A 27,351-nucleotide genomic window follows, 5' to 3' on the forward strand; every position below is an offset into this window, starting at 1 on the left:
TGGATGTAACATAATCTAAAGCTCTGTTTCTCATGATACTTCTCTTAAACCTGCATGCACTCTTATCCTCTTTCTGCAGCACATTTTGAAATGCTATAATCACCTTCTCCCTAGTTTGCAAGCTCCAAAATCTTTTCTTCTTACCCCAGGAAAATAGGAATGTGACTGCCCCTTTTGCAGAAGATTGATACTATTCCTGTCTTTTGGTCTGCGCTGCTGGTGCTCTCCTTTTGTCCCTCTCCTCCATGGTGCGGGCAGGGCAGGGGCAGTGCCTGGCCCCCAGCCTCACCAGCACCCCGGGTGCGTGGCCGTGCTCTGGGGCAGCTCAGCCGGGAGCGTGGGGCAGGGCTGGCCGGGGGGCTCTGGGCAGGGAGGGTGTTTGCAGGGTCCGGCCGGGACGCTGAGGGCTTTGCTCGCAGAGGCTGTGCGTTGCATTTGAGGAAGGGAAGGCTCTGACACCGTGATGTGAAATGAAGCGCTGAGGGGTAGCAGCTGTGTGGCAGTGGGGATCGCTGGGGAGGGCTCGGGCCCGGGCCCCCACCCCTCCTGCGGCACCACCGCTGCTTGGCGCATCTCCTGTATTTATGGCGCTGCTCCGTGAGCGAGGCGGCCGTAAATCCCTGGGCAGGGGAGGCGCAGAGGGCTCGCGGGCTGCATCCTGCGTTGCCTGGCGGGCAGCACCTGGCCGCGGGCCTGGCTGCAGAAGCCCTGAGTCACCGGGCTGGGCTGCTCCGGCCGCGGGTGCCGGGGCTCTGGCCGGCGTCCCCCGCTGGAAATGTGCTCGTCAGCAGCTGCGGGAGGTCGATGGGCGGCTCTGGGCAGCCTGGGCAATTCCATCTCACTGAAGAATTAACACAAAAGCCAGAGCTATTTCGTAAATGCACAGCCTTTCAATAATATTAATCATATAATTTATTCAGGGGGAGGTTCTGTGATATTGGGAATGAAGGCTTGGTCTTGTCGCAGTCTGGTATTTTCAGATCTTCTTTCTTAGCAAAGTGTCCAGAATAAAATGCCAAGCGTTGTATAAATGATCCGGCCACCCAGGTGATTTATTAATCATGGCGTATAATTGTTCCAGCCTGAAATGAGTTCTCTCCAGCCCCTTGGGATTCAGTTTTGTAGTTAGCTGCAAAACTGTTTTCTCTGAAGCAAAAACGTCAGGGCAATATTAGAGAGAGATTTATTTCTTCATAAAACAGTGGCAGCTGCTTAACTCAGAGGTTATTTAGTCGCTGTCGAGGTAACATTGAACGCTTACAGGAAGGACAAAGGCTGAGGGGAGCCCAGAGCGGCCGGCTGGGGCTGGGAGGCATCCCCGAGCTCCAGCACCAGGTCAGCTCGGCCGCGGCTCCATCCACCTGAGGCCGGGGGCTCCATGGGTGGGAGCTGGCAGCCTCCTGAGGACTGCTCCAGGGCTGAAGCAACCTCCTTGCTTTTCCTAATTTCCAGTGTAAGCCTCTCAAGCTGCAGCGTCCCATTTTATAAGATATCTGTTCATTGTGGTGTAGACACCATCTGGAGGGTATTCTCTGGGTGCTGGCCCTGACTGGGTGTCCCAAACCCTCAGGGGGTGATGCTCTCTGCATCAGCACATAAAGCAGAGGTGTCCGGAGTCACCCCAGCCCCACAGAGCCCCCAGCTGCAGGCAGTGCTTCTGCCTCCCGCTGGATGCAGGCAGAGCACTTGCCCCGTGCTGCGGCTCTGGCTGAAGCAGCATCAGGGCCATTTGATAGGATCCTCTCTTAAAAAGAGTAAAGGATGAACTGAGGACATGCAGCACACCTGTACGCTGCAGGAGCCTACACTCCTGCTCTGGAGGCAGCGGCAGACTTGGCTCTGCTCCCAGGTCAGGGTGCCCTGGGGCTCCCGTGCCATGCAGCTCACCGTGCTCATGGCTCACCGTGCCCATCCTGCCACTGCTCCCCCATTTGCCAAGCAGAAACCATTCTGTGGGTGCATAATGTGCCATTTCAACCTGCCAGGTGTGATGGGTGAGAACAGCAGGTGCTAGGGAAGGAAGGCTTCCCTGCCATCCTGCTCTAATCTGCCCTGAAGCCTTTTATCAGACAGCAGAACGTAAGACATATAGGGCAGCTCTGCAGCCACGCTAGGGACAAGCGATGTTCTTGGGGGAAGTTCCTCGGTCCCCATTTACCTGCACTGTCCACGTGGCTGAGCAGCACCGAGCACATCAGTCTCACTTCCCTGGCCATTACCACCAAGGACACGTATCCCAGGTGCCGTGAAGTGTTGTGTGCTGCCCGGGGGGATGACTGGAAGTCCACCTGGGGAATGGAGCTGGAGGTGAATTGGAGCCCAGGGGCTGTGCCCAGCTCCCTTGCTGCCTGGCTCCTGTCAGGAGCCTGTGCTGCCACTTTTTTCTTGCTAATGTTTTGCCCCTGGCTGTGGTCACAAGGACACATCCTAAAGATGCTTACTGTGGCATTGCTCACTCAGCCTTGTAAAAGAAGCTGTTCTGGGAAATAAATCTACTGGCTGGGGGGTGCCTTCACCTCCTGGTGCGGGGGCTGCCCTGGCTGGAGCTGAGTTCTGTGCTGTGGGCACAGGGGAAGGGGCTTTGTGGCACCTCCTGCTTCCTGATCTGGTCCTTTGCTGCTCTTAGGGTAGAACTGGTTAGAAATAGAATGTTTAACCTTTTCTAACCTTTTAACTGGCAGCTTGTTTTGCCTGGGGTAGCAGGGCAGCAAGGGGGGCTCCAGGGTCTCCACCCCAGCTGCTGCTGTGCGAGGGAGCGCGAGTCCCCGGCACGGCCGAAGCTGTGGTGTGAGCTGCTTGATGTGAGCTGCTGCCTCCCTGCCCGAGCCTTTGCCCCAGGCAGCCCCGTCTAGCCCCTTGCCATTAATTATCCTGCCCTTTTCCTATAAATTACAGATCAGGTGCAAACAAAGTCCAGAAGAAATTGATTACAATGAAGACTCATTTGCAGTATTTGGGTGAAGAAGAAAATATGGCTAAGTGTGTCTACTCAAAGTCATTCTCTATTTCCAAATATGAGAGAATTGAACATCTTTAAAAATCAATACAAAGGCACTTCAGCATAAAACAAGAGAAGATTAATACTTAACTTGTCTGGAAATGGGGAAGAGAGACAGTGGAAGATGTCTCCAGAGACAGAGAGAGACTCAATGAAATTTGAAGCTGCTTGTTTAATGCGAGAGGCAAAAGGTTTAAAATTAAAACCCCTCCCCCTCCATTAAATGAAAGCTAATGAGGTGCGGCAGAATTGATATAATTTGGCACGGGAAGCGGGTTATATTTTCTTTCTTTTTTTTTTTTTTTTTTTTCTCTATGTCTCAGAAATTTGTCAGACTGATGATTCTGCTTGAAAGGAAGCAGACAGATATTTTCTGCAAGAGCAAAGGGATTTGTTGGTCCAACAAAAACTTTATTAAAAGGCTTTGCAGTGTGAGTTAAGTGCTCTTTCAGTGAGAATGAAGGTAGCATCCTGGTTCAATGTACCTTTTTCCTCCTATCCTCTCACATCTCACCCACTGCACGTGGTTTGGCATCATCTGATGCTGTCCCAAGGAGGCATATGTTCCAGGGTGCTTTGAGAACTGGTTGGATTTTTCATTTTGGGAAAGTGGGCAGCTCTGTGCCTGGTGAAATCGCTGCGTCTTCAGCTGCTGCAGGAGAGGCCGTTCTGCTGCCCCAGACTTCCCAGGGACCCACACAAGATCTGTTAAAATACTCAAATATTAATCTTAGCTATAAGTTTAAATCTCAACGCCTTGCAGAGCTACGTGCTGTGTAGGTGAATACAGATGGGGTGGCTGTGACTGTGCTGCAGCCAGGTTGTTCTGGGGTTGAAGCGATGTGGCATGCTGACAGAAATATTGTTCCACATACTTTTTATCTGACTTAGAGTGGAATGCATAAAGAAATGGCACTGAAGGTGTTGGGATTTTTGTTGAATTTAACAAACACATTGATTAGAAATTGTGCAGAAATATTTAGACAGAAAAGGCCAGAGCTAAGGTGGTATTGATCACCTCGAGCACGGCGGTAGGGAGGTGGCAGGCAGGAGGAGGCAGCGAGAGTGGCAGATGTGCTCCATGGCCTTCGCGAGCTGTTTGCTCCCGAGCAAACACATTTGTCAGGGGCTCTTCCAGGAGAGCCCCACGTGCTGTTAATAATTGACCGCCCATCTGAGCGGGATTGCAGGCAGCTCGTGCTCCGTGTCCTGGTCAAGGTGGCCATTGGATGCTGAGCCTGTGTGTGGCGGGGCCCCGCAGAAGTGCTGACCTGTGCTGGGGACAATTTGCTGGACTCCTCTCCGGGGGTCTGGGTCTCCCTGGTGCCGGGAGGTTTGTGCTCTCCCTGCTTTAAGGCCGGGCTGAGGAACAGACCCAGAGGAACGATTTCATGGGCTTGGCCAGATGTGCAATAGGATTATTACGGCTTCTCTGAGGCTGGCTGCAGAGATGCAGAGCACGGGTGGGTTTTGGGCAGGTGCTGATATTTCAGTCCTGTGGAGGACTGGAGTTTTGTGTCCGTGTTCTCGTGCCCTATATGCCTAAAGCACAGGCTGCGTTTTCATCCCTCTAACAAGGAACACGTTCAGAATGCTGTAGCTGGTCCTGAATCTAATTCCCATGAAAATCCCGCTAGCAAGGAGGAAGGTGAGGCGGGAGGTGAAGGGGAGGAGGGCAGAGAGACCCGGCTGCTTCATCGCCATGGCGACAGAGACTTCCAGGGAAAGGTGCTGAGCTTGTGAAGTAGATCATCGACAGTTTACTTAATAAAAAAAAATATGTGTGTGTTGCCTGGAAGAAGTGGTGTGCCGGCTCCCCCACGTAAGAGCCCAGCTGGAGGGCTCGTGCTCTGTCGCACCGCTCCCAGCCCTGGCTCTGAGCAGCTCTGCAGCACAGGGACCTTCATCCCTGGCACGAGCACGGCTGGAGCCTGGCTTGGGCCAGCCTGGAGCTGTCCCACAGGGGAAAGGCTAAATAATGTCTGCAAAAGGCAGAAGGAAAAGTGTGTAAGGCAGGAAAAAAATCCTTCGCACAATTCAGGTTTTAGGGGGCTGTAACGTAACCCCGTCCCCATACATTCTGAGGAACCCGCGGTACGGGTACCGCACGGGCTGTTTTCAGCAAAACCTGGGCAGCAGCAAAATGCATCCTGAGCTGTGACATTACAGCCCCGGGCCAACAGCTCCCGCCCGCCGCGTGCTCCCCGCGCCCGGCAGCGATCCCCGAGCGCCGTCCCTCGGGGCAGCTCCGGGGCGCGTCCCCGCCCCGCTGCCTCGGGCGCGTCCCGTGCCTGTGGCCTCGGGCAGGGCGGGGGAAACGGGGAAAAGGGGGGAAAAAAAAAGGGAAAAGGGGAGAAAAGGGGAAAAGCGGGCAGCGGCCGCCCGCAGCCGTGCCCGGCGCTGGGGGCGGCGCGGCGGGCGGGGAGCGCGCGGGGAGGCGCGGGCACGGCGAGGCGCGGGCACGGGCGCGGGCGCGCCGCCGTCCCGCAGGTGCCGCGGCGGGGCCGGGCGGCGGGCGGCGATGTCCCGGGCGGCCGGCAGGATGCACTCCAGGCGGGCCGGGATCCGCGCGGCCGTGGTGCTGATCGGGCTGCTGCACAAGTCCAGGAGGCAGAACAAGGAGAAAAGGTACGGCCCCGGCTCGGCGCCCCCCTGCCCGCGGAGGGGCTGAGGAGCGCTCTGCCCTCGCCGCTCGCTGGCGCGGTGCCGGCGCTGGGGAGAGGGCTCCGGGCGAGCCGGCGCCGGCGTCGGTTGTGCCCTTCTCGGTGCCGTTCCTGGGACAGGTCTGGGGGTGCACCCGCAGGGTTCCCCCGGAGCCGGCCGGCGGGCACGGGGGGACCGCAGCCTGCTCGCGGCGCTTCCCGAGCCGCTGCCGGGCGCCCGGAGGAGCGCAGGGCTCGTGCTGCTGCCGCCACCGCTCCGGGTAACCCCGACCACCGGCCCCTGGGGCCGCTCCAGACCAGGGCAGACTGCTTGCTTTCGGAGATCGTGGTGTTCACAGGACTGCTTTAACTCAGCTCAACAGCTTTGTCTCTTCGCTGAGGAACAGCTGACAAATGGTTTCATCTTTCATTGACTAAGCCGCGGATTGTACTTTATGTTCAACTTTGTGTTTGGAGGAAATAGCCTGTTTGCAATATTGTGTTAGCTGGCATCTGCTCTGCATGGCTCCTGCTCTCTCCCCCCACTTATTAGTGTGAGTTGCTCTTTGCTTCAAAGGTTTACCGTGCTCTGATTTATTCTGTGCGTTCTCAGTCAGGGACTTCTCTCTCCTCCAGGACTGTGCTGCTCTGGCAACTTTGTTGTTAAAAATAGTACGAAATATGCATCCAAATCTCAGTGGCATACATACTTCTGATTTGGGATGGAGACAACATGGGCATTGGTGCAGATTGATGGCTTCCTTCTCTTCGTTTATTTTTTTCAAGTTGTGATTTTGTAACAAAATGATACAAATGAAGAATCGATTATTTGGAGTCTTCGTTATAAACTACACAGCCCACAACAAGAAGCCCTGGTTGTTCCCCCTGTCCCACCCCTAAGTTTTGGGTCACAGGGGCCACCCCATGTTTTGGTGCCGCCGCTGTAGTTGCTTTGCCTCGCACAACAGGTGCACTTGGGAGCAGGATTTCAGTGATGCTTTTGTGGGTGGGCTTTCTGCGTAGCTTGTGTTGTTGCTGCTGCTCGAGGATGTTTTCTTCTCTGTTTCTGGGGCCTTAGGTAGCCCGTCAAAGCTGAGTGGATGGAAATAAACAACCCACTGGTTTTGGTGGTTCTGAATGAACAGCCCAGTGCTCCCCAGAACTGAGCCATGGAGCAGGTGTAGTCCCCGTCCTCCCCCTTCCATCCTCTCTGTCCCTGCCCCTGTGGGGGCCCCTCGCTGCCCTGCGAGGTGCTGAAGCCGCGTGCTGCAGTGGGGCAGTTGGAAAAGCGTGCTTACAGGGGCTCCGCTGAGCTCAGCTGAGTCCTGTGGGCATCTGCGCTGGCTGTGTCAGGGATATTGGAGTCAGTCTGGGCCAGGATCATGGGATTTGAACCCTGTGAGCAGCCCAACCGCCCCATTCGGGTGCTGGCTTCCAGTTTCCAGGGTCACCTCCTGGATTTTGGCGCAGGTGGCCAAGGGACTTCACTGTCTGTCTTGGAGGGGCCGGTGGGCTTGGGGTCCCCATGCCCTTCCCAGCACTGGCCTGTCCCCAGTGGAAGGCCCTGGCCATGGAGCAGGGCTGCAGGGCTGCCACGCTCTGGAGCCCCTTCTCCCTTTTCCCTGCCTGTGCGGGAGAGGTCCGAGCCCCCCAGCAGGCTGCGCCACGCACCGGGTGCGCGGGGCATGGGCGCCCTGCGAGGCAAGCAGTGCCCAGCCCAGCACGGCCTGGCCTCTGTGGCAGGCAGCAGGGCCCTGCCGGCTGGAGCGGGGCCGTTTGCACGAGGAGCAAACCCATCGCCTCCACAGTGGTGAGGCACTGAGGGGTGTTTGCTGTGCTATCTGCAGGCAGAGGCAATGCCAGCTCCTGAGCATCCTGTAGCAGGGATGCGTGTCCCTGAACGGGGGTCTGGAGGGACCTGGGTCCTGAACTGCTCCTCTGAAGGCTGTCTCTGCTGGAACTCATTGGTAGTTCCTGCATTCACCTCAAAATATGTCAGGAAAAGGAGGTAGTGCTTTACCAGTCATACAGAGAAGGCTTTTCCCAAAGAGACTCCTTTCCACCAGGTACCAGATTTCTGTGAATGAGCTCAGCATGACACTTGAAGGCTGAGAAAAAAATCTGGCTCTGAACTCTCACAGAATTTGGCCTGTAATGTGGGAGCCTGATTTTTTTTTTATTTTTTTTTCTTTCCTCACCATCACATTGAGCAGAAACCCTCCCAGTGTAGTTCTTGCTGTGGGGTTTATTCAGGACAGTGAGAGTCATATAGACATCTTAAGGGGAGAACGAGACCCTGAGGAGTTTTTTTTTCCTGTCTGCTGTGGACTGAGGAGCCTTCATGGGAGTGATTGTGAGAATTCAAGCAGTGCTTTACGGTGACTGCTTCATCTTATGCAAGCTGCCAGGACCATCAAAGTGACATAATCTGAGGGAAAAGGAAGAGACTGTTAGCGGTATAGTCAAAAGGGACTCTGTTCCTCCACCTGCTCTTATTTTCTTTTTTTTTCCTCCTACATTCAGTCTTTGTTCTGTGTTTGCAATTGAATTTTGCTTTACATGAGCCATATGCAAGTCTGGCAGGATCAGTGGCAGCTGCAGAGTCCCTGGTGGCCCATGTCCCTTTCTTATTAGCAACCCAGCAAAGTGCAGCACAACAAATTGACTTCAGCGAGCTCCCCGTGCAGGAGCGGGGTGATGCTTACCTTGTTCCCTCCGCACGCCTTCCCAGGCAATCAATCTCTCCATGCCTGCCCTGCTCGCTCGAGCTGAAGCGAATGAGCAATGTGCACCAACAGCTGGTGTGCGCGGGGCTGCAGCTCCCGCCGGGCACGGGGCTGCTCCTGACGCCAGCCCCGCTCCAGAAGTCTCGGCTCAGGGCACTCGTACCCGACCAGGTCCCGTAGCTGCTCCCCTGCCAGCGAGGTGGTGCCGCGGTGGTTCCCTCCCGCTGGGCAAAGCTGGCGGGCTGGGAGCCTCAGGCCGGGGTGCACCCTGCTGCTGCTTTGCTGGTCCCAGCTGTGTTAGAGGCAACCAGAAATAAGGCAAGTGCTTCTAACACAGTTGTCAGTTCACTGTTTGGTTCAGCAAAGGATGCTCGTAGGTACTCCCTCCTCTGAAATCATTTGGAATGGAATCTTTGCACTGGTGAAGTCAATTTTTAAATTCCCATAATTTTTGGGTGGTAGCAGGGCTTGGGTTCACAAAGACAGCAGCTCACATGTTTTTGGCCTCTCCCCACCTTCAGAAGCACTCCTGTCCCCGTGCACCCATGGCACAGACGGCCGGGGGGAAGCAGTGTCCCTCCGCTGTTCGGAGCTGGTTCTGCACGCGGTGGGAGGCTCTGGTTTCTGGGAGCTGTTCTGTTTAATTTACAAATTATTGAATCAGCTCAGAAATGGCTGCCCAAGGTTCCTTGGCTTGTGTGTTTTCAGGAATCAGATCAGACAATCCTTCTGGTCTTAAAAAGTCCACGAGTCCCTTGGCTCATTTATCCAACTGCTGCTGGAAATCACTGCTTCCTCTGCTCCTGGAAGTGAGATCAGAGAACAAAATTTGTAAGCGATAAAAATCTCTTTCCGCCATTATTTGCATATCAAGCGTTACTTTCCTAACGAGACAAATTGGGAAGTCCTTGGTGGGTTGGAAAGGATCCAGATTCCATCCAGCTGCAGGCAGGAGGTCGCTCTTCTCCCGTAGCGCAGAGCAGGACGGGCGGCTGCGTGGAGCGTGCCAGCACCTACTGAAACAAGCACAACGGCAGCGCCCGCACCAGCGCGGGACGCCCTGAACCACTCTCAACAATATTTATTCTTGCTGCAGAGTAGTAATTAAAGTTAAACTCATTTGCAGTTAAATGTCACCTTGCTCTTAGCAGGGCTTTGGTTCCTGCTTGTGTGAGCTGTGCAGTCGGGAAGCCTCTGTGTGCACGCAGATGCGGGCTGGCAATTTACAAATACATAATTCATTGCAAGAAATCTAGACCAGAAACTGCTGTTCTCTTTCTTTGCTGACTCTCAGACTTCAGTGCGAGAAAGTAATGTTTCAGGTCAGGGCCAGTCTTAGCCCAGGACACAGCCAAGGTAAATCAGGTGACTGGGGAAAGCGTTGCACTGCAGGGGCTCTGCCTGCACCTGGTGTAAGCCCCGGAGCACCTGAAGCTTTGCAGAGCTGTGCACACGTGGCGGGAGTGCCTGTGGTGGCAGCTGGGACCAGGCAGCTCCAAAACGGCCATGCCCGAGGCCGTCGCCTCCCAGGGAGCAGTGACACAGCAGGGACCCCCACCAGGTCACTGGCTACGGATGGAGCGTGGTGCAGTTGGGCTGCAGGGCTTCATTTAAGCTCTTGCTGAAGATTTCCAGGGGTGACATCTGAGTGAATTGCCCTTGCTGCTGTTGCAAAAAAAAATCTTTTTTTTTTTTTTTTTTGGTGACTTGTGAGCAGGCGACTGAGGTCCACAGCTCCAGGCAAGGCCAGGAGCTCCCCAGCATCTTGTGAGCTGGACCTGGGGCAGAGTCAGGCCTTGTGCTGGAGGGTGCTGAGCTCCCCCGTGTCTCCTCTGCGACCCACTGAAGGGGAGGCTCAAACCTAAGGTGGGAACCCAGCCGTTAGTTACTGCTGAAATGCTGGGGAGTTTTCACATCCAGGCCTGCAGCTCCACCTCATGTGTTTGCTGTGCTGGGTTCCCAGCCCGTGCGGGTGGCTCAGCTCCTGTGCAGCACAGGGGGCAGGGGCCGGAGCTGCCTGGCACCCCCCGGCTGCAGGAGCCTGCCTGCGCCTGCGCCTGTGCTGCTGGGGTGGGCATGAGAGGCAATAGAGGAGCCCGGCCCCTGTGAAAACTTCAGGCACTGGGCACTGAATATTAAATAAAGGAAGCAGGGAGCAGCTGGCAAGGTGATGCCCATCAAGGACAAAAAATGATGGTTCCAAATATAGAGGCTGTTAATTTACAGGACATCTTTGCTGTCCTTCTCAAGGATAAAGCATCTAGACAGCTGAACTTGTTGCAGGGGGGTGTGCTGCAGGAGATTTGTGTCTCCCTGCGCCAGGTTTCTTCTGCAAAATTAAGCGTAGGCACAAACGTAACCTGCGATGCTCCGAGTGTTTAGTTTACACAGCGTAGCAAAAGGTAGAGCGCGAACACCGCGGTGTCAGATAGCATCTGACATCTCCCCTTCCCACGCGTAATTCGTACGAACGCACCGTGTCAGTGTAGGACCTGTCTGGTAAATCGGACAAACAAAACAAAACGGCAGGATGCATTTACAAGTTTTCATTACACTTCAGAGTGAGAAGATGGGAGGAGACGTGCATGCTGAGGCCAGCACCGTGTGGGGCCAGGGTGCGCGCAGCCCTGGCTTGGCCGCTGCTCCTCGCAGGGTGCTCACGTCCCCTGGCCCCACGCTGGGGGCTCCAGCCCCGCGGTCAGCCAGTGCTCTGGGGTGCTTCGGGGTGCTGCAGAAGGGCACAGAGAGGTGGAGAGCATCACCGCAGGGGTGCCTGGCTGCCCTGTGGGGTGGAGACATCTTTAACTAGGAGCTGATGAAACAGATGTAGGGTGTAGAGCTCCTGGGCTCTTCCCCTCACAGGCGCTGTGGGCTCTCAGCAGCGGAGCCGTGTGGAGCTCTGTGCCTGGCCTCCCGACTGCTCGGTTCCCAGAGAGCTCTTCACAGCGCAGCACCGCAGGCTGCTTGGCTCCTGCTGGGCGGTTGTTTTATTGGTAGCATAACACATCGAGGCAGGATTCGGCACTGAACAGGATGTTTTTATCAGAATTTCAGAACATCAGCAGGGTTTACAAAATTCATGACCTGAATTTGTAGGTGCTTTAGGGCTGTGAGGGGAGTGCTCTGAAGATCAGAGAGACTTCACCTGTCATCACTGCTCCGGGAACTCGCCCGTACACAAACACTCAGAACAAGGGGAAAAGGCCCCCCCCTGCTCCCCCTCGGCACCCCCGGCTGGAGGGGGCCAGTGCTGCCCGGCAGGGCTCATCTCCCCGTCCTCGTCAGGAATCCCTGCCGTTGCGCCTGTGTAACTGCATTAAGGTATTTCCTTAATTAGATTTACTAAGTATGTAGGATTCTATTTTTTTTTCTTTTTGCCTTCTCTCTTAATTTGCCTAATGAGGAAAATGAAGAAATAAAATTACTAAAACCATGCCTGCATTGCTTTCCGGGAAGCCTCTGCCGTGCCTGGTGCTGGCCCTGGCCCTTGCAGGGTGCGAGCGAGCGGCACGGCCAAGGCCCTGCCCGCTGTGCGCCCTGCAGCGAGTGGCGCGGGGCCACCCTGGTGGGACACATCCTGCAGGAGGCTGTCCTCCGTGGGGCGCCCAGGCTGTCCTTCAGCTTGCGCCTGCCTGGCTCAGAGGAGCCAGTGTCCAGGAGGTGCTGCTCCGGAGGATGCTCTCGTCCACCCTGTGCTGACGCTGGTGCCCAGGGGTGCCAGGTGGGGGTGAGGCGCACGCTGCCCCCCGTTCCCCGTCGGGTGCTGCCTCCAAGACCTTGTGTTGTGTGACCAACCCTCGACCCTCGGGGTGCGCGTGCCCATTGTGCAAGGGAGAGACAGGTCAGCAGTGATTGCAGAGGCCGTTTGTTCCAGCCATGACGTGCCAAGCCCAGGCTTCAGCTCATAATCATATTACTGTGTCCTTCCCCACCCCATCCTCGCACGGTTTGCTAATTGCAGCTGCAGACTGCAGGCGGCTCAGGCAGGAGATGTTTTCTCATGCTGGCCTGGAGCAGAACTGGGTGGCAGCGGGCCGTGCTGGGGGGCTCCTGGCCCTTCTGGGCTTGGGGGCACGCAGTGTCCGGCTGTGAGGCAGTGTCCAGGGACAGGGGGACTGCCAGCATCCCCCGGCCACCCTGTGGTCTCCAGCTCTGCAGAGATCCCTGAGGGATGAGCATCCTGGGTGGCTGTGGGGCGCTGGTGTGCTGCCTGGCATCCCTCGGCCGTGTCCAGCCATGCTGCAGCTGGGGCTCTGCAGGGACCGGAGCCCTTTGCCAGCCCCCAGCCGGCTGTGATGGGGCCGCGGCGAGCCCCCGCTCGCTCTGGTGCAGTCTTCATGTGAGCTCCTGGGGGCTGCTTGGACGTGCAGGTGTGCCCTGCACAGATAACGACATGCTAATCTTCCTCATGATTCGTTTGTCATCCCCAGAGGGTAATCTCCTCAAATTACGCTGATGGCCCTTGACCCTGTAGCTGACAGCAGAGTGAATCGTGGGACATGGTTGCAATTTAACATAATGTATTTCCAGTGCACCAGGGCTAATTACAAGCGGCTGCTGGTGAATGGGTTTGTTTTGCTCTCCCTGGAAGTGCAATAGCAGTTCCAGCAGTTTGGCCCCAGAGAAGACATCAACATGTGATAGAAGAACATGTTGTTAAGTAGTGTGAGTGATTTTATAATACTTAAAATGTGATGCTATGGCAACCTGTTACAAATCCCAGATCAAGTCAAATTATTTGTATGCATCCCCGTAACTTTAATCTTTGTGAGGTCTGTTACGTTTTATGCCTTTGAGGCCACTGTACAGATTGGTGCAATCAGCCAGAGAACAGGGTTCAAAGGAAGGAGAGCAAAGACGAGTGGTTGCCTCCAGAGCAGCCTGTGCTGTAGTGCCCTAGAAAGTCAAAGAGCAAATAGTAAAAATCTGTCATCCTGTTGTTTTTTTTTTTCAGCAGTGGAGTCATGGTGGGTTTGTGGAGAGGAGACAAGGAAGGAGCTCAATGGACAATACGGGTGGTCAGAGAATAAATTCTGCTGGTGCCCCTATGTAGTCCTACAGCATTTCGATTCATTTCTGGCACTGCAAATCTGGAAAATGTTATTTTCTTTTTAAAACAATCTCCATCAGCCTAGATGAGACATGGCTGTGCAGCACAGCAGAGATGGGGATGGGCAGTGCCTTCATCTCGCAGCGGCCACCCGGGCAGGAGGGCCCCTGCTGTGCTGCAGCGTGCGGGGGGCTTCGCCTCTGCGCGTCCCACCTGGGGCTGCAGGGTGAGCCTGGGCACAGCCACTGGTACTTGGTGCTCTTGGAAGAGCTCCGAGGACTGCAACCAGCAATTAATTAGACGTGTCACAGGTTGGTCCCCCGGTCCCCAGGGCTCAGCTAGCCCTGTCCCTGTGTGCTGGTGGCCGGGCTGGGCTGCAGTACTGCCCCGGCATGGCGGAGCATCGCCCTGCCTTGCGCGGTGATGGTCCATGGCTGTGCCACCCCCTCCAGGGACGGGGCTATGGGCTTGAAGCTGAGCCCTGAATTTCCCCTGATATCCAGCCGCCATGTCCCTGGCTATAATTTAAGTCCATTATTTCTTGTTCCTTGGTTGTTAACTAATGGGAACTATTGATCTGTGTCCTGTTAGTGCCTTCCCTCTCTCTGTTCGCAGCCACCGTAACTCCAGCTCCTTGGCTCTCCTTTCTCCACCCGGACGCCTCGCAAGGGACAGGCCTTCACCCGCTCCCTTGCATCCTCTGCTTCTCTTTTGCATGGGGTGATTTGGAGTGGGGGCTTTTAATTTATGTTGTGATGGGGGCAAAAGGCTGTGGGCTGTGACCCAGGTGCGGGGAGGCGCGGGGCAGCTGGCGGGGCCAGGTGCTGGCAGGGCCGGGGCAAAGCCCGCTGCGGGTGCTGGCGATGCACGGGGCTGGGCCGGGGGGAGGCAGGCGGTCCTTCCTGCCGCCCCTGCATGCACAGGCTGGGTGCTGAACGCTCGTCTGTGTGCACGTTTGTGTGTGCGCGTGTGCATGTATGCGTCTTAACAGATGGAGCTAAAGTCCATTGAGACTGGGAGAAGTCTATTAGCAAAAGCAGTTGTAAATACAGGCAGAAAGAGCAAAAAGCAGCCCTCGTCAAGCTCTGTCTCAGTCTCTTTCACGAGCAGGGACACATCTGGGCAGCCACTCCATGCTCGTGCAGTGGCAGCAGGGCTTGGCACTCGCTGTTGCCTCAGTGGTCTGGTAGAAAACCAGGTCTGCTCTGGGAGTGATTTGGTGGCACCCTGCAAACGACCTGTGAGAGTGTTCCGATTTGTTAAAAGTGCCCTTTCTGCAATGCAGCTGCTGTTCAGACCCCTCACCCCCAGCAGGATCTCCTGTGGGCGCGGGGGTGCCCTGTCCGTGCCCCGGCGGGCATGGCTGTGCCAGGAGCGCAGGGCAGGGGCTGCCCCTCCAGCTCTTCGCTGGGAGTGAAGCACGGCTCCTGCAGAGCAGCCTCTGGGCAGTTTTTGTGCAAGAGGCTCTGCCGACGTACCGGTGCTGGGTGCAGGCACCCAGTCACTTTTTTGGGGGGGCCTGGTGTGCACTGGAGCCTGGCGCCACGCAGCATCGCCCCACGCGCCGCGCTCTGCCATCCCGGGGCGGGCTGCCATGGGAACAAACCTCGTTACTGTGAGATAAACAGTTGGACATTTTGGCCCAGTTTCTGCAGGACTAACCTGGCAGGGATGAGAGGAAACTAAATTAAATCTCAGATTTTCTGACTCCCAGAGTAGCATCTGGCACTACCACTGCGTGTGACGATTTGATTGTCTGCCTGGGAAGTGATTTTTTTTTAAAAGGCACAGTGTATTTTTATCAAATAATCAGCGGAGGGCTTTGGGTCCACCTTATCAAGGCTGAAGAGAGTTTTGGGCTGCATTTCTTGGCAGGATCTTGGTACAGCTGCTTCTCCCCTGCCTTTCCCAGTGTTTCAAGTCCTTGTGAGACACCCCCAAAGTGCTGAGCGCCCACTCCCCCATCCGTGGGTCTGTGTGCCGAGATGTGGGGATGTGTGTGAGCAGCCCAGCCCGTGCAGGGCATGGGGCTCTGCAGAGAACTTTTGTATCACCTTTTTGTGCAGCTGTCTTTTTTTTCTTTGATGTGAGATTATTTTGCAAAGAGAGCATTAGGGCCTCTTGGTTCAACAGAAATGTCCCCTGCGTTTCCTTATCTCCTGCCTCCACTGCTCACTTGCCTCCCAAACCTTCGGGTGCAGGGAGAGCTGACCGGCTCTCATTCTGTTTTGCAGGAAGCAGGAGCTGCTGAACAGCTCGGATGTGACCCTCCCGGACCGGCCGCTGTCCCCCCCGCTCACCGCCCCCCCCACCATGAAGGTGAGTGCGCGGGCGCTGCGCGGGGGCCGCTGCCCCCTCCTGCTGGCGGCCCCGGTGCGTGGGTGCGCCGTCCAGGCAGGGTGCTGGTTTTGGAAACTGAAGCCAGCGAAGAGCAGCACTTCCAACGCAGCAACTGTACCAGTCTGGGCTGTTCTGAGCGGAGCAGAAGTAGGTGGTTTCTGGAGATCAGCCTGCAGCATGTTCAGACACCATCAGCTACAGAGGGGCGTGCGTGCCAATGGGCCTGATCCTGCGCTGCCTGTTACGTTACGCAATCCCGAGCAGTGATGCCAGGCAGGGGGCAAAGCCTGAATGCTGTTACCCCTCTGATCAGCCCCCCAAGCTCCCCTGTGCTGCTTGAGCGGCCGCTTGCCCAGGCGGACCACGTGGCCCTACGGCAGGGCTGGCTTTGTGCCCACCACCGGCTCCGTGCCCGCAGGACCCGGCCAGTGTGGCCGCTGGCCCCTGATCTTTGGCCGCAGTGGAGCCGGTGGTTGAGGGACTCAACTCCTCTGCTGCTGTCCGAGTAACCTGAGTAATCTGTGCAATGACTGTGTTTCCAGACAAAGGAAATGGTAGCTCTTCTCCCTGGGTTGCTGCAAAGTATTCAATATGTTGCCACCCGGGAAATTACTCATTAAGCTGGAGAAGATGAGATCGATGAGAGGATTACGCGATGGCAAAGAACCTGGTTAAATGGTTGTCAAGAGCAAGGGGGCTTGGAAATAGAATATTGAGCTGGAGGAGATTATTAGCAGAGTTTCTTGAGTTTTGGTCCATTTGTACTTTTGTTGATGACCTGGGTGCACAGAGTTGGAGCGAGCTGACAAAGTTCACTGGTGACACGAGGTGCGGCACCTCGGTGGTGTTGCAGAGGAGGGGACTCACTGCTGAGAGATGGGGGGAGCGGGGCATGGGGGTGCGGCAGTGGGGCACATTGGCCTCAGGGCACTGGGCAGTGGCATGACCCTGCCCACGGCGCAGCGGAGGCACAGGGATGCAGCGCACAACACGCGTGCCTTGTGCCACTGCTCCTCGCACCGCCTTGCCCGGCATCAGCACGGCTGAGACCTGGCAGCTGGGTCCTGCCTGGAGCCTGGCGGGAGCAGCGCTGGGGCAGCTCTCCTCGCTCCATCCCGAGGGCAGAGACACCTCAGGCCTCTGCAGCATCCTCCAGCTGCGAGTTTCACAGCTGAGCTGTGCGGTGCGAGAAGGTTCGTCCTTATGTGCACTTTGTACTTTCTGCTTAATTTCAGGCACAGGCTGCAGACAGCTTGCTGCAGACGCTGTCTTCCTGCAGTACAATGCGTTGCTAATGCAGCTGTGTGAGCAAACTCCTCTTAAGAGCATGGAGGCTCTGCTAACAAGAATGTGTTTTCCTGGTGTAGTTTAAATTCCCTGAATGAGGCAGGCTACAATGGCAAGAACCTCCTTTGCTGGTGCGATTCTATGGTCAGGATTGCCTCCCATCAGTCCTCGGAGGGAGGAATTTGTCTTGCACTCATAATCAGCATGGCTGTGCAGCAAAACTGCGCGCAGACCAAGCCAGCAGGGCACAGCACTGAGCGGCTGTGGGGTAAGCAATCCGTCTGTTCCTGGGACTCTCCTGCTGCTCTCCCCGTTCCACCGATGTTGGTCCTGGAGTCTCGGGGGGGAGAGGAGAAGGGCAGTGCATGCAGCCCCAGCTGCTGGGTCGGCGTTTGCGGTGCTGTGTTTGTCCCCTCCCGCTGGGGTGGGCAGGGATGCAGCCCTGCGGCTGCCTCCACGTTCCCTCTGCACGGCTCTCCCTGGCTCTGTCGTGTGGCCAGGACCCTGCCTTGCTCCCTGTGGCCGTGCCAGGCATTTCCAGCAGGCTGGGACAGGCGGGGGCACGGCACCGGGCAGCCATCCCCCAGGGTGCAGCCAGTTCACCGCCCGCGCTCTGAGCCGCGTGCCAGCAGCAGAGCGTGCATCCCATCCTCGTGCCAGCGAGGCAGAGGAACAGCCAGCAGATTTCCTGGCTGGACTTCGGCTGGCGCCCAGCAAGGGGAAGCCGAAGCCCCCGCGTTGTTTACCACCCGCAGAGGACACCACGTTTCCCCGGGTGGCTCTGGGCAGTGCAGAGGTCCCGTTTTGGGGGTTTCCAGCAGCAGCGGCGCCCCGAGGGTCCCGGCTGAGGGCAGCCCCGTGTGCCTGGCCCTGCCGCGTGGCTGTGCGGGAGCTCACCCTGGGCTCGGAAGCAGCCGGTCCCACAGGGGTGAGGTATTGATCCCAGGTTTTAACTGAGGACAGTGAGTGTTGGAGCAATTAAGGGAGAAAAAATATCATATGGCTTCTGAGGGATGAGGGCTGCTTTCCTTCTGGAGAAGGAAAGAAAAGGCTGGGAGCTTTCTTCCATAGGGGTTCTGAAGGCAGGCTTGAAGGGTCAGCATGGATATTTGGCCGTGGAAACTGCAGATGATATACTGAAGTTTTGCCCAAGCTTTCTGGAATTGACTCTCCTTGTAAATCTGCCGGTGTTTATTTTTTTAATTCAGTAGCTTTTTAGTGGCAGCGCTTTTCCTCTTCTCTCTCCTTTTTGTGAGAGCAGAGTGGACTCTCTAAGGGACCAAACCTGTTTGCTCCATTTCCTTATCTGCTCTCAGATATTTGACATTTACTGTGAAATGAGCCCCTGGCTCGAGCCCTGATGGTTCCCCACAGGGGATCCTCAGAGGTCAGGCAGCAAGAGGGAGCAGCTTTCTCTGTCCTGACCAACCAGCCACGTACAGACAGTGACCCCACTGCAGCCTTGCCATGTGTGGAAGGACTTCTCAGCATATTGGACCTTATCTCAAAACTGAAACCCGCCGCACAGCTGACAACCCACAGCCTGGCCTTGCTGCTCCCAGGGGCCCAACCATGCCATGGGCAGCAGCGTGCGGCTGCTTCCTGTGTGCGCCGTGCTCGGGCAGCGCTGCCGCTCCATCGCGGTCCTGCCGGGCCTCTGCCCTGCCAGGGAAGTGAGTTGTTGGTGCTGTTTGTGTTGTTTTGCAGAAAGGTGTTAAGCGACCTGCTAGCAGCTGCAGAAGTTCAGGTTGGATGCTCTGACAGCGAGCGTGCAGCCCCTGCTGCCTCCTTGTGCTCGTTCTGCTGCAGTGCTCCCTCGCAGCTTCCTAATTTTGGAGCCACGGGGCGGATGGACCGTGAGCATCCACACGCTGTGCAGGACCACCTGTGTCCTGAAGAGCTTCTGCCTCTGGCTCTGTCCTGATGGTGTTACAGAATTACAGAATTACAGAATTTTCTAGGTTGGAAGAGACCTCAAGGTCATCGAGTCCAACCTCCAACCTAACGCTAACAGCCCTCCACTAAACCATATCCCTAAGCTCTACATCTAAACGTCTTTTGAAGACTTCCAAGGATGGTGACTCCACATTTCTACATGGAAATGCTGAGGCAGGGTGCCTGCTGGCAGGGGCCTGCTCCTCCCGGCAGAGCTGCACTGGGGGCTACAGGGGCAGCATTTTGGCAGTGGGGGGTCCCTTCTTCCATCACACGGGACCTCACCACACTGGCTCATGCTGGCCTTGGGGAACGAGGCTGGTGGTAGAGAAGGACAGTCTGTGGGACCAGGCTCTGCAGGCAAGGCTGGCAGCACCTGCTTCACTGCTTGTTCTTCGTCTTTATAATCACATAATTAAAGCAATTAAAAGGTGATTACTGACTTGTTCTGCTTTATGGCAGGTTTAAAGGATGGCAAAATCTTTTACAGGTGGCACAAAGTGTCCTTTTGGAAAAGTGAGGTGGAGCTGGGGCTCTTCTATGGGTGATACTTTGCCAAGTGCCAGGGAGCCCCTGAGTTGCCAAACACGAATAAAAACCATATGGATCTAGCTGTGCTGCTGAGAAGCTAGGAAGCAGGAGTGAGTCGAGTCAGTATCCTCGGTGCTCATCCTGGTCTGGCACTGTTCCTCAGAGATTTTAAGGTGCTTCCCAGAGAGCTGTGTGAGTTCTGGTATCTCCGTCACAGCAAGGGATGAGGGTCATGCAGGGGGTGGGAGCAGGGACAGCAGAGTCCCTGGTGGCTGTGACACCCGTTCTTTGGCAGAGTCATGAGGGCGTTTGGGCCAAAGCAGTGGTGTGCTGCCTCCTCCCCGGGCCGTTCTGGGGCAGGAAAGCCCTGCTGGTGCTGGTGCCCAGTCTGCAGCTTCTGGGTCACCAGTCTGGGGTGTCCGGAGCTGATTCTGTGAGGTTTTATGGTTGGGATTTGTTTGTCTCCCTCGGCAGGGCTGTGGCTTTTTTGTGCTTGCAGATGCCAGGTTGATCCAGCTGGGGAGGCTGAGTGTTGTGCATCAGGCATTTGCTGCTTCCCATTGGGGAAAGGGGAAAAGGCACGTGAGTGGCGAGGCACCGATGGGCCTGACTTGTCCTGAGTGTCCTGAGACTTTGTGGGTCACCTTCCTTTGAGTAAGCAGAAAAGGGAAGGCTTGGGTTTTGGAAGTATTTGGAATGCGTTTGAAACCCATCTGGGCACAGGCAGAGCCCGTCCAGCTGGGTGCTGGCCACCCAGAGGCGGTGAGTGACAGCTCACTCCTCCTGCAAAACCAGTTGTCCTGGTGGACGGTGTAAAACTGGTGGATTACTTTTTTTCTGATGTTCCCTTGGCCTTTTCCCCTACCAGCCCCTTCACTAGTGTCTCTGTTTCCCTCTTTGACCCCGCACCACAGGGACTTGCCACACACGTTGCCCCCGCAGCACTGGGTCGGGGAGCAGCGGTCTCCTGCTTCGTGCCCTGCCTCACGGGCAGTGGTGTTCGACCAGGTGTTTTGCAGGAGGGGGTGAGGGTCCTGAGCTCTCAGCCTGTGGGAGCAGGGCTTGGGCACCCTGCTTCCAAAGGGACAGCCTGTGGCACCTTGCCAGCTTGAAAATAAATAATGGTGAGGAAGAAAAATCAAAATGTCCTCTGCTCGTCTGCACTTGCGGCAGGCTCAGGCTGCTCCGAGCTATTTCTGGCACTTGGCTGTGGTGGCTCCATGTGCGTGCAGTGCTGGCACTGATCCTGCAGCCTGGGGGCACGGCACCGGTGGCCTCACGGAGGGGTCTCACCAGGACCCTGCATCAGTGTGGCTGTCACAGGGTGAGGGGGTCCCTGTGAGGGGCAGATCCCACGGCAGTGGCTGGGACATGGTACCTGCCGCCTGGTAACTCTGGCTGTGCCGGGCTCTTCTTGCTCTGTTGCCCGGACAGGCCAGGTGTAGCTGTGCAGCAGGACTGGGGAGATGGGGATGTGGGCTTGGTGGGAGCAAACCCAGCGTCCCCCTTCCCATCGCCTGCTGCCCTCCCCTTGGCTCCCCCACTGCATCTCCTGCGTGCCCGCCGGCCCTCCCGGAGCCGCGCCAGTGTTCAAACCTTTGCCTGCTTCCTGCCCAACCTGTTTCAGGCACTTCCCCGCGGAGCCACCCTTTTAAATAACAAAGCAGCAGTCCTGCAGTGCCTCTGGCTTGGAGAAACATTAACGAGGGGAGGTGTCGGGGCTGGGGATGGTGTCCAGGCTGGCGCCCAGCCTCCCCGCTCCGCACTGGGCTCCCGTCAGGACGAGTGGCAGCAGCAGCAGCTCCCGGGGCATGAAGACGGCTGTCCTGGCTGATGCGGCAGGGGCGATGTGGGGACGATGATGGATTTCCTACGGGGCCTGCTGGTGAGTGCCGTGCCGCCCCCAGGGAGCACAGGGAGTGTGGGGCGGGCACCTGGCTGCGAGCACCTCCGTGTGCTTGGTCCTCAGTCGCTCTTCTGATGCAGTCTAACTTCTAACTTCTTTCTTTCAGTTTTCTTTCTGGGTGTCATTTTCTTTGTAAACCTTCAATGTGGGCATTTACTGGCTGTGCTGCTGCTTCTGCTCTGAGTCGCTCCTAGTCCGCAGGCACCTGCTTGCTGCAACGTGCCTCCAGGGTGCTGCGCGCGCGGTTCTGCAGACACTGCCCCAGCTAACCTGCCTTTGGGCCAGACTCAGTGCTGAAGGAGAGGAATAAATGTACTTTTCTGTGCTGGAATGCTGGGCTGTGATGCTGTGCATCCCTTCTCTTTGCTGTCAGGGTAACAAGTTTAGCTGTGAGGGAGCATGGGCACGTGAGCAGGAAGGCAATAACAACCATACCATTTTTGGCTTGAGTATTTTGTGTTCGTGAGGTCATTAGTACAAGCTACTGGACAGGTTTGCCCTGCCTAAGGTAGCAGGGGAAATGACTTTCCACACTCATGTTGCCTTTGCGTGCATTTAAAAAGCAGATGCAGTCATGGCAATCTGGAGCAGATAGGCTCAGTGACTCAACTGGAGTAAGGATAAACTCTGTGCTGGCTAACTCCACTGCAGGTGACATAACTTCCGACTGAGCGACACAAAGGTATAATTGTCTTAACTGTAATTATCAAAATATTTGTGGCCCAGTAAAGCTTAACTTCAAGTATGCATAAATTCCTAATGGGTACAGACTGCTGTTTGGTTTATTAAATGTGTGTACACATTTTCTACCGGAACTCACTTTAGAAGTTGGATCAGGTTTAGCCCTGTGGTTTTGCCTGTCTGGTTCTGGCTGCTGGCAGTGGGACCTGAAAACTATTTTAATTGTCTCAAAGAGCATGTGTCCATTGTAGAGACCTGAAGTGGACCTTAAAAGGAGCTTGAAATAAGGAAAAGCCTTTTTAAAGTGCTACTAGTTTGGGCACAGAGCTCTTTTGAACCCTGGGTTGATTTTTTTCTTGCTGCAGGTGCAGGCGATAAAAAAGGGGCATAGTCTAAGGGTAGAAATATGGCCAAGGCTGCTGCTGGGGTGTGCTAGTCCCTTGCTGTGCTGCAGTGTCTTCCTTCCACCACAGCCGCTGTGAACTGGCGCAGCCACTGGGCTGCTCATGCAGCAATCCTCACTTTGGCTTGTTATGTTTATCAGAAAGAAAACCAGTGTTTTTCATTTCTTCACCTCCTTCTCTGTTTTTTTTTTTTTCTCTCTTCTCTGTCTTTTGAGAAATTCAGTTTAGTCTAGAGTTCAGTGTTACTTACCCCAGTGCCGTGCTCTTTGCCGTGACGCCCCTGCCCCATGTCCGGCACAGAGCTTCAGAGAATCAGCAGTGCCGCTGCTGCCCGTCCTGCTCCCTGCTCTCCCTGCCCATTCCGAATTAGGCCGTACCCCCAGCCTCTGCTCAGCAGTGTGAACCATCATCCCAGCCTCCTGCAGACGCAGCGAGGGATAGCCAGAGCAAAGGCGGCTTAAAGGAGACTGGGTAGAGGAGGAAAGAAGCTGCTTCACCATATCTCCAGCAAAGCCACATATTGGTTTACTGGGAGTGCCCCAGTATTGACAGCTGGAGTCTGCCTAGATAATCTATTTGCATGTACCCGGGAGCAGGACAGGCCATGTGAGGGTGGGGGACCATGCAGCCGATGTCCCCAGCGGCTGTACTGCCCAGGACACAGCCCTGCAGGTGCCGATGCGTCGAGGAGCCAGTGCTGGCCACAGAGAGTGGGTTTTCCCCACGCCCTTGCCCCGTTCCTGTCCTTGCCTGCTGTGCCCCAGCTGCCCTGGCAGCACCAGCACAGGAGCAGGGGGCTCTGGGCAGTGCAGGTTGGGCGAGACAGGAGCAGCATTTCCTCAAGTCCCCCCTCTCGTCTGTGGTTGTGCACCTGTGAGCCTGCCCCAAGCTCTCAGCCCATCCAGAGGTGCTGGGGAGCTGGGATGCTGGTGGGACAGGGCAACCCCTGGCAGCAGCAGGGCTGGTGACAGGCTGCAGGAGCGGGACATGCTGCCCAGCCGCGGGGTCAGGACAGCTGAGCCACTCTGCTCCACGTCTCCAGCCTGTGTCAGCACTGTGGGGAGCTGGAAACGGGGGACTGAACAGCCTGAGAAAAAAACTGGGAACAAAAGGGACCCAAAGAGGTTGTCCAAACTACGGTGCCAGCACTGATGTGATTAGAAAAAGAAATAACTAAAGAGCATTTATCAAACTTTACACAAGGCAGGCTGGGAAGTTGTCCGGGGTGAGTGTTATTTGCAGGTTGAACTGCACTTTGCAGGGCAGGCTCTGAGGCACGCCGAGGCGCTGGGCACTGCCGGGGCTGCCGGCTGCCAGCGGGAGGAGCGCCCGGCCGTGGCCTGGGCTGGGGCTGCCTGACCTCGTGCCCACTTCAGCTGGACAGGAGATTTCTCTCTTTTCTTTTTCAGTCTGCAGAATTCTTTGAAATGCTGGAGAAAATGCAGGTGAGCAGCGGTGTGTCGATGAGGCCTGTTTCCCAGGTTTGCCCTCCCCATGCCCGTCCCCATTTCACGGTGTGCCAGCTCCCCGCAGACGGCTCTGCTCCTGCCGCTGCCGCAGGGTGACTGTCCTGAAATGTCCTGCCCTGCCCTGCTGGCACCCCCTGTGCTGCTGGAAACAGCTCTGTTATTCTGTCTGTTGGTTTTGTTCCAAACAGGCACCAAAACTTGAAGAACAGAGAACTGGAAGCCAAAAGCATAAGGTTTGTTGATTTATTTTTTTTCTAGCATGGATCTTTTCAAGCACCTCCCCTTATCTCTACAAATCTGGGCTTTAATGTTTGTAGCCAAAGACAGCCACTGTAAGGACTAAAAAGGATTTCAGTGTTATCTAAAAGCAAGGCGCTGATTGAATCGCAAAGATAAGAGAGTGGTGCTTGTAAATCTCTAATCCAGCTTTGTGTCCAAACCTGTGTATTTCAGCGGAGAGTGATTTAAAATGGCTGGGTTTTGTATGAGGCATGGGGAAGCTTGTACCACTAACTGGGCGGGGGAGCAGGGAGCAGCAGGACAGGATGCTGGGGGCTCACAGGCCAGATCTGGGCCGTGCTGGGGGCTCAGCCGCCTTGCCCGATCTCACCACTCAGCGCCTGGGTCAGGTTTGGGGTGCGGGTCGGCAGGACCAGCTCACTGGGCAGCACTCCTCGATTGTGCTGGGGAAGGCTGTGGTTTTAGGGGACGGCTAGCAGGGAGCAAACACTCATAGGCGGTCTTGTGATTCCTTTTTCCAGGAAGACTACATCCCGTACCCCAGCATCGATGAGGTGGGTGCTCTGCAACACGCTCAGGCAATGCCTTTCCCAAAGTGCCGACAGAAGGGGAGCGTGCAGAGATCCTGTTCCCAGCAGGAGCTGTGCAAACCCCATCTCCTCTCCCCTTGCTCCACCTCTGTGGCTGAGCTCTTCCCAGGCAGCACAGGAGCCCTCTTCAAGGGGAGGGAAGAGGCACTGGAGAGGGGCAGGATCTGCCCTGCGGCACGGGGCTAGGGGCTGTTGCGGGAGAGACAGCCGGGGAGGGGGCAATGAGGCCCCAAAGCTGGACCCCAGCACTGCCCAGCTTCCCTGTTCCTCCCCAGATCCTTGATAAGGGCAGCCCCTACCCACTGATCATCCTGCCCCAGTTTGGGGGATACTGGATTGAAGACCCAGAAAACCTTGGCACACCCACCTCGTCTGACAGCAGCATCTGCGAGGAGGAAGAGGAAAACCTCAGCCCCAGCACCTATGGGTACAAGCTGGAGTGCAAAGGAGAGGCCAGAGCCTACAGGAAGCATTTTCTGGGGAAGGTAGGTGCTAGAGGCAGTGAGGAGGCAGCTGAAAAATGCTCCTACCCTGTCCAGGAGAAAAAAAAAAAGTCCTACAATTGTGAGCAAAATAGGCAAATTTTACAATTTGCCCTCTTGCAAGGAGAAGGGATGGCTGGTGTGCAGCAACGGCCACGGTGCCCAGCCACCTGCAGGAGCCGGGGGGGGCGCAGGGCAGTCTCCTGCTGTGCACAAGCTGAGCCACCTTAACCTGCTTTCTCTATTTGTAGGACCATTTAAATTTTTACTGTACGGCCAGCAGCCTGGGAAATCTGATTCTTTCTATTAAGTGTGAGGAGGCAGATGGCACTGAATACTTAAGGATTATACTCAGGTATGGAGAAAAGAAGCACAGTGCTTAGCCAAGTGTTTTCTCTTTGGAAGGCTCTTGCTTTGTTTCCGCTCTAAATGCTGCGGGTGTGCTGGCAGCACACACGTGTCACCCGCATGGAAGGGCTTGGGTTGGGTGGGAAGCCAGAGGCATTGTCCTGCAGTGACTGCCTGACTTCTGATAATGAACACAAGGCTTTAATATGCTGCTGAAACTGAGTGTGGAACTCTCCGTGACACTGGGTGATATCTGTCATATCTGTCACTGTCCTTCCTGTAATCTGACAAGGCCCAGGGTGGCTGAACTGTTGTCTCATTTCTCCTCCAAACTATGAATATTTTAAGATCTGCAGAGATTAAAAGAAAAAATGAGCCTTTGCTTGCTAACCCAGCCCAGCAAGTCCAGCAGAACATCTCCCAGGGCCTGGCAGAGCCTCCTGCGGCAAGCACGCCACAGAGCCAGCCATGGCTGGCATGCAAGGAAGCTCCGGTGCATCTGGTATCGCAGGATCCTCCCAAACATCCGTTCGTTTCTTTTTCTTTGCCAGATCCAAAGTGAAGACGTTGCATGAAAGGATCCCTCTGGCTGGATTTAGCAAGCTGCCTAGCATCCCACAGATAGCAAAGGTAACCGGCACGGGGTGCCTGCTGTGCAGGCATGCAGCATGCGGCGAAGCCTGCACCATGCTGGGTCTGTGGGGCAGCCGTTCCTTCAGATTTCCCAGGCCAGGCTGCCCGTGGCTGCCTGCTGGCAAGGCTCCAGGCAGGGTCCCAGCACTCCTGCAGGGGCTGATGACACTTTTCCCTTGCTCCCAGGCCTTCTGCGATGATGCCTCCGGACTGAAGTTTAACCCAGTTCTGTATCCCAAGGTGAGGATCTTACCCCATGTTGGTTGCACATTCAGCCAAGGACAGGTAGGGTTAATTCTCTCTTTCTCCCATGACCTAGAAGCTCTGATACAGAGCGTAGGCACTTGTACTGCATCTTCCTAGCTCTGTCCCTTTGCGAAAGTTCCCCTCAGTGCTTTGTATAGATGCAGGGTGTAAGATACTGTTTTTATCTGGGCTCAGCAGTACAGGATCTGGGATAGGACCTGCGTGCACCCACCATGGTCTCATTTGGGAGCTGTCCTCCCAGGCATCACAGCACCTGCCCCGGGCCATGGAGAAGGAGAGAAAGGCTGTGAGGTGTGAAACGGCCTTGGTTTGATGCCTTAAGATTGACTTGAAACCCAGTGAAAAGTGTTGAGCTTGTGCTTGAGAAGCTGTGTGGGAAGGGGAGCCGCGATGGACGGTTGGCTGTGTGGCGGGACGCGGTGTTTCACCAGCAGTCCCTGCGGGGCACGGCAGGCTGCCCTCGCTGCCCTCGCTGCTGACGGGGCCGGGACTTGCTCGTCCCCCCACTCCGGGATCGCTTGGCCTAGAGCTCTTGTGCTGCCACAGAAACCCATTATGGGGAAGTTACACAGCAAATCCGTCATTTTCAACTACCTTTTATGTGGCAGACTTCTCATGTGGCAGGCCCAGCAGCGTGTTACGAGGCAGTTTCACCGCCCTTTGATGTAGCCGAGATCAAGGCAATCCATTCATCCATTTTCATTACTCGTGCTGCTACCAAACCATCACCTGGAAGTCTGAGAGCAGCCGCTGCCCACGTCAGGCTGACAGACGCCTCAGACGCATGCCCACACAGCGAGAGCTGGTTCGGCAGAGCGGGGC

At 56.0% G+C, this 27,351-nt stretch overlaps 1 protein-coding gene across 12 annotated transcripts in view; it reads left to right on the forward strand.

Moving 5' to 3' along the window:
* The window catches only part of RAP1GAP2 (RAP1 GTPase activating protein 2), a 76,769-nt gene that overhangs the window by 33,672 nt on the left and 15,746 nt on the right, over positions 1 to 27,351 (forward strand). For 7 of the 12 annotated variants that reach the window (XM_084492832.1, XM_084492828.1, XM_084492833.1 and 4 more), the window contains 8 exons: positions 15,651 to 15,735; positions 23,910 to 23,945; positions 24,158 to 24,202; positions 24,731 to 24,763; positions 25,075 to 25,284; positions 25,533 to 25,636; positions 26,181 to 26,259; positions 26,449 to 26,502. In XM_084492832.1, coding sequence (XP_084348958.1) covers positions 15,651 to 15,735; positions 23,910 to 23,945; positions 24,158 to 24,202; positions 24,731 to 24,763; positions 25,075 to 25,284; positions 25,533 to 25,636; positions 26,181 to 26,259; positions 26,449 to 26,502 — 646 coding nt within the window. Of the gene's footprint in view, positions 1 to 5,501; positions 5,627 to 15,650; positions 15,736 to 21,208; positions 21,395 to 22,076; positions 22,098 to 23,909; positions 23,946 to 24,157; positions 24,203 to 24,730; positions 24,764 to 25,074; positions 25,285 to 25,532; positions 25,637 to 26,180; positions 26,260 to 26,448; positions 26,503 to 27,351 lie in introns of those variants that run through there. The other 5 variants (XM_084492834.1, XM_084492835.1, XM_084492830.1 and 2 more) reach the window with 4 other exon arrangements.

This window comes from Aythya ferina, assembly GCF_964211825.1.
Source record: "Aythya ferina genome assembly, chromosome: 19".
Lineage (NCBI taxonomy): Eukaryota > Metazoa > Chordata > Aves > Anseriformes > Anatidae > Aythya > Aythya ferina.